Raw genomic sequence first — 6,537 nt, 5'->3', positions numbered from 1 at the left:
CACAAAATCCATCGTAGATAATGAAAACACAACAACGATGGAAGGAAAATATTTCCTTCAAAGTCCTTGAAATTTTGTTACATGATGGAAAAGTTTAACAAAGTAACAATTTTTTTTTAAAAAAAATCAAAAAACATATCCAAGAAATAAAAACGTGTATATAATCTTTTCTATATCCTCATTGTTGCTTCCTCTCTATGGTGGAGATGCTCCTTAAAAGTTGCTTAGAGTACACATCCCTTGCCTGGACTACATTTCTCATGCGATTTGCTCTCACCCAAGCTGGTTCCTGCAATTGAAACAATTTCATTTACCTCCATTATTGCGTATCGAGATCACACGCATAGTTTGAGTCTTATTGAAGGCACTGGTTAGGTGATGGACATGACCACATTGCTAAGACAATGAAGAGGGAATCACCTCAGGCACAAAATGAGAGAACCCAAATTTGATTAGAAGAAGAGCATGCTCCATTATCAAGATAGCAGCCAGCCCAGGCTCAATTTTCCACTTGCCCTCTTGATCATACAAGCAAACGAGCAGTACACAGTTGGTACAGATTGCCATTATAATCAGAAACTGTAGCATATACATAGAATTCGTTAAGCCAAGCCGTGCTTGCAGGAGAAAATCAGAAAAAGAATACAACAGAATTCATGGAACCTGAAAAATGTTTAACCAAGCTCCAATGGTTGCTGCAGCACGAGGAATTGGCCTCCGGAACATAACGATGAGTTTCAAAGCATCTGCTCTGATCTCAGTGACATTAGTCTGCCCCAAAGCAATGGCAACTCAAGATTATCATACAAGCGAAGGCTTAATATCATTTACTATGACAAAGGAATAAACAAATAAAGGAACCAAAAAGAACGTACAAGAGTAGCAAAGCAGAATACTAGAGGAAATGCACAAGCAAACATCATGATCATTCCGAACTGCAAGGCCAACTCCAGGAAATCTGCACCATTTTCCGACAGATGTTTAGGATATTTAATTTGTTCAGATACTGCAGACTATTCCATGTAATTATTCTTCCATCTTAACAACAAACCGTCGAATAAGCCATCTTCAAGCTCCTCCCCAATGCTTGCAGTGTAAGAAGGCTTCAAGAATTCTTTCTCCACCCTTGTAGCAAGGTGAATCGACCTTGCTGGTGATAATCCTTTATCATGTTTTTTCTTGCTTTTAAACATTAAGCATCATCAGTTTTCCAGTCATTTCTGATACCTACTTGTTTTACAGAAAACTATCAGCAAGCATTAATGAGATACAAGGTCTTAGTAACTTACTGGATAGCCCTATATTTTTTGTAGGTGTACTTGAGGAAGGGAAGGGAATTCTCAATCATGTTTTCCAGAATCTGAAATTTAATATGTCAATAAGAACATAGATTGTAAAAGTACATCTTGCAATAACAAAATAGGTAGCATGCCTGAGAGACGATGAGACGCTGAATCAGAATCTGTCGAAGAGTCAAAAGATTTCTATGCAAGAGTGCGTGATAAAACAGCCCAATATATGACTGCACAAAATAGAGACCAAAAACCTGCAACAGCAAAGAAAGAGATGAAACTAAGGGAAAAGCAAAAAAAATCCTCAACATCCAACTAAATTCAAGGTCACCTTGTAAACTAAACTGGCAGCACTAGATTCCTCTCCTTGATTTTTCTCATATTTGATGAGAATAACAGATACCTTGCCACCGACTCTTGTATATAATTGAATTGCCAAGAGATAAGCTGCAGTTAGCACATACCTGTCGTGCAAAGTACATGATAAGGAACCATATATTAAAAACTGATAGCAGAAAGCTAGCAAGGCATTGCATCTCATCTGCACTGCAAATTTAGACAAATGAAACAAAATTTTCCCTTGAAATTTCATACAATTACAACATATTCCCTATTCAGTTGTCTTTAGCATAAATGATGCGACTATCCAATAACAATTAGGTACAGCTCCAATTAATGATAAAACAAGATGGAGTCGACATGTTCAAGTATAAATAAGTTATTGTAATTAAAAGTTATTTAAGAAATATAAATATTGATAATGATATAGCCAGCATAGAGTTCAATGGACGAAAGATCCATGTAACCAACAACCCCAAAGAGTTGGAATTAATCCGACTTTATGATAGTGATTATCTTAGCATGACATCATGGGAAACACACATTAATCAACAAAAGGCCTTCACAACCATGCCACTATTTTGTATTAAAGACAGGTATGAATAGGGATATTGAAAGCAATTATGGGAGTTCAAGTGATCAATGATCAAATAATATTAAACAGGTATGAGGAACTAACCAAAATATTTACCAGAGAAAAAACGAGTTAGTAGGGAAATTATCACAAGGGATCTCACCTCATGACGTCAGATTCTGTGACCTCATAGAAATAAGCATAAGCCAATTCAAATGGCAACTGAAGGCAAACAATAGCCAACACTATGATTGCATTATTTCTTATCTTGAGAAGAAGTCCAATCCACTCATCCCTCTGTAAGATTTTTTTCTCAATTGGTTTATCATTTTCAAGTTCATTTTCAGAATCTTTGTCAATATGCAAGGAACCCTGCTCAGTCTGTAAAGCTTTGTACTCAGATAGTGTATAGTTAATACCCCAACTGCCAATGTGGGACAAAATAAAGATTAAACTTCTTGTTCAAATAAATGACACTGTTATCTGTCAATCACTTGACAAAAGGTTACCTGGCCAAAAGTGCTGAATTCTTACGCTTCCAAAACTGGAAGAAAAGAGCAGCCCATATGATGACAAAAATGAAGAAAGCAGGAAGCAGAAGTGGCTGCAAGGGTCTAAAATCAATATCAACAAATTGCACATATCAATCATGTAACATAGCATGAATAATAATATTAAAAGTTCACTGCCATACATTAGTTTAAGTGTCTTACCCAATATCAACCAACTGCAAGCCAAGACCAAGTGTGGCTGGGAAAAATAACCAACGGGTATACATACCAAGGAAGGAAAAATATGTAGCAATCTGCAATAATAAATGATAGTTGTCATCAAGCCCTAACACCAGTTTCTGCTATTAGAAAGACCAAATTAAAAATTTACAACACCACAACCTTAGTCCCAAAATAAGAATAAATTTCATCTATTGGCTGCCAAGTGAAATCCAACCAATTAAGAGCCCAAGTTCTCAAGAGTTGTTTCCTCTTTGTTTCATCTGTAGAATGCAAATGTGATTAAATACTGCAAATGTCATTCCAATCAGATAAAATGCATAGTAATCTACCATGTATAGGAAAGACTTGCTTTACAATCCCTTCAGCTTCCATCATTTTTAATAGTGATTCATTCCTTCTATATTGCAATTCTTTACCACCAAACCGCAATGTTAAATCTGAATCTGTGTTGTTGACCTGCTTAAGCCAGTACAGAAATGAAAACTGTTACGTCAAAACACATAATACAGGATCACACTACATACAAAAATCTAAATATGCTCTGATTTCAGCTAGGCCTTGTTTGTTTAGAAATTTTTCTATTTTCGAGAACATAAAATTTAAAAGCTAAAAAAGAGATGTACAATAAATATCTAGCATTGATTTTTTTTGATACATTTAAATTTATTAGAGCTAAGAAGAGAAAATTTTCACAAACCAAAAAAGGACTACAGCCAAACATTTTCCTAGAAACCCAAGCCTAAAGTCCTCAACAGTGAATTCAGAATGTTGTTTAAAATCATCTAAACACTCCTAACTTTGCAATAGACAAACATCTTCAGTTACAAATGTTATCACTCCTGTTGAAGCCATCTAAAAATATAAATACATCTATAGATCTTTCATTTGAAAGCTTGTGAATTAGTTGCAGTAAATATTAACATTTTATCACTGTGATTGAAGCCATCTAAACATGGGATGGAGAAATTTAAAACAGTTATATATTATAATTGAAACACAAAAATAAGAAGGAATAGAAAAAGTGATAGCCTACAATTCCATAAATCAAGTGATGGAAACAACGAAACCGCTCACACCAGCTGAACAAAGATCCATCCGGCTGTCTGACAAATGCAGTAACTTCATCCCACTGGAATCTCAATTCCAACCCTGAGCAAAACAACTAAATATAAGTTTTATAAAAATGAATGAAAGTATAACAAACGCTAGAGGCACACCAATGTACGTCAACTTTTTCATTTGCAACTCAGCTGCAACTCTTCCCAATGTCTCTATTGGTGCTGCCAGCTGAAGAGATGAAATGAAAATGAGAAAATTGTTACCTTAAGCATAAAACGGAAATAAGTTGAGGTGACAAGAGAGGTGAGCTAGAAATCATTATCAAGTGGTGCTTTTCCTGACTATTTGGATTCGACTGCATGGATATTTTCACTCCATTGATGTATGCACAATGCTATATCACTACCAATACACTAGCATCCAAATCCATTAAATCATTTTTATACATAAAACTCAAATTTTATTTGGTCTTCCTCTAACCCCTTGTACATTCCACTCTAATTGAACCAACACAGTTTAACTACAGAATCTATAATCCCATTTAAACATGTCTATACCATCTCAAACTATCCCCAAAGCAAAATGAAGCTACACCTACATAATCCTAGATAACACCAGTTTTGGGGAAATAAACTATCCTTTGTAGTAACTCAAAAATTCATCGTACCATTCTCATCTCTATTACATTAATTTGTTTTTGTACATGTTATTTCTTAACATCCTAACACTCAAATTCCTAGATATTGGTAAGTCATGCGACAATTTTTTAAAGATTTTTTTCTTCAGGCTAAGGAAAACGCAATGCAACTCTCTAAAAGGTATTCTTCATTTCAACCACACATTATTTATAATAATAATAACATAAAATGTGACTGAATGAATCCACCCATCATCTCAATATTTTAGTAATAGCTAAACAAAGGATAGTTAAAGTAATTAAGCACATTTTTATCTAATAAAAAAATCTAGAAAGTGCCAGAATAAAATTTGGCTCACAAGTCAAAGCATCTCAGAAAAAAAAATTAAAACAAAAAAATTAGTGATAACTTGAGAATTTGCATAAAGGCTAAAGTTACTATCAATCTCAGAATTATTTGGTCTGAACAATTCCAAAATCAGACGATTAAATTCAACAAATTCTCTGTGATTTACTTTGACATTACAACATAATAAGGGTGATCAAATAAATTGGCACAAGTAATTTTGCTTAATATACAAAACATTCGAGTGAAAAACTTTTATGGAACTTAAGTTTTCCCATCTCCACAATAAATAATCTGAAATCTGGTATCACAATTATGATTAAAATTTTAAAAAGAAATGCAAGAAAGGTTACAGCTCATAAATACGCCCTCTGAGCCTTTTTCTCTCCTCGAAAACCCTAGATACCCTAACTCTTAAGTGCAACTCAATGTGAATATGATGAGTCAAACCAATCGGCAAAAGTGTAGTGGATCAAATAATGTAAGACGTTTGTCAATAAGATAAGGATAAAGATAGTGATTCTCCCCTCACAAACGCAATACTCTTTTCTTCTTCTTTTTTTTGTGTGTGTGTGTATTCTTGACTGTAGCCAATCAACAGAGCAGTTTAATTATGCGCTTCTTCTGGAAGTGATAGAATGACAGGAGAAAACATAAGTCCAAACAATTCTGGAAATGATTCTTTAAAAGAGGACCCAAGAAAAAAACGGCGAGAAGGAATTCTTTGCTTGATAAAGCTATTCTTCACTCCTATGACAACATGAACGAAAAGTCCTTCTTTCTCTTACTATCTGTGTAATCCACCGAGCGATTTTGAGCTCAAATACGGAACTGCAACAGCAATCGCAACCCCTTGAAGAGCGAAAAGCTACCACCGAGATCTTGGCGAACAAATTCACAAAATCCCACCAAGTTTCCGGAAAAAAAAAAACAAATATTCGATGCCAGGCAAGCAAAGCTTCGCGACATAGAGAATGTAGGAAAGTTACTTAGTTACCCTTCTTACAGAAAAAGGAAAGAAAGAAATATGCCTTTATGAATTCATCGGAGAGCCCGCGCACTCGCTCGACGATCAACCCGGCGGTCTTCAATTCCCCCACGAGGAACTCGACGCAGTCGTCCCCCTCCTTATCGCGGTTTTTGGGCACGACGATGGCGACCTCGAAGCCGGTCTCCTCCCCGCCACCGTCCATCCGAAGCGGCGAGCAGAGGGAGAGGGACGCCGGACTGAATGGAAAGGAAGGAAGAATGCGGATCCGACGAGGGAAAAGAAGTCCGCGACGCGGAGTTTCCGATGGGGCGGAACAGATTGAGCGGTGCCGCTTTCTTTGGGTTCCTCTCGTTTATTCTTCTACGAGCCGAACTTGAATCCCTAGCAGGCACTGAGATTCTACCGAACGAGTAAGAACCACATTCAAAATGTTTGAAGATTTTCAACTTGCTCCGTAAGGTTTTACAAAATTTATCTTTTTGCCATTGAAAACTTTTTTTTTTCTCGCTTTGACAGAATTAAAATAAGACCATTAAAAATAAATAAATATATAAATAATATTTAG

General features: G+C 35.8%; 1 protein-coding gene across 1 annotated transcript; it reads right to left on the bottom strand.

Annotated features, from left to right (window-relative positions):
- Positions 1 to 6,395, bottom strand: LOC141840435 (anoctamin-like protein Os01g0706700). The gene is given in 18 exon segments (XM_074728418.1): positions 1 to 289; positions 421 to 579; positions 664 to 771; positions 876 to 958; positions 1,052 to 1,182; positions 1,290 to 1,360; positions 1,433 to 1,546; positions 1,624 to 1,756; positions 2,369 to 2,629; positions 2,715 to 2,819; positions 2,919 to 3,010; positions 3,099 to 3,199; positions 3,269 to 3,395; positions 3,973 to 4,088; positions 4,157 to 4,226; positions 6,013 to 6,225; positions 6,227 to 6,373; positions 6,375 to 6,395. Coding segments are annotated over 18 exon segments (2,163 nt in total). The 3' UTR covers positions 1 to 178.
- Between the last annotated feature and the right edge of the window lie 142 nt (positions 6,396 to 6,537).

This window comes from Curcuma longa, chromosome 11, assembly GCF_044706935.1.
Source record: "Curcuma longa cultivar G26 ecotype Majalengka, Jawa Barat chromosome 11, ITB_CL_G26_1.1, whole genome shotgun sequence".
NCBI classification, from domain to species: Eukaryota; Viridiplantae; Streptophyta; class Magnoliopsida; order Zingiberales; family Zingiberaceae; genus Curcuma; species Curcuma longa.
The sequence above is the reverse complement of the archived record's forward strand: the minus strand, read 5'-3'. Positions and strand labels throughout refer to the sequence as shown.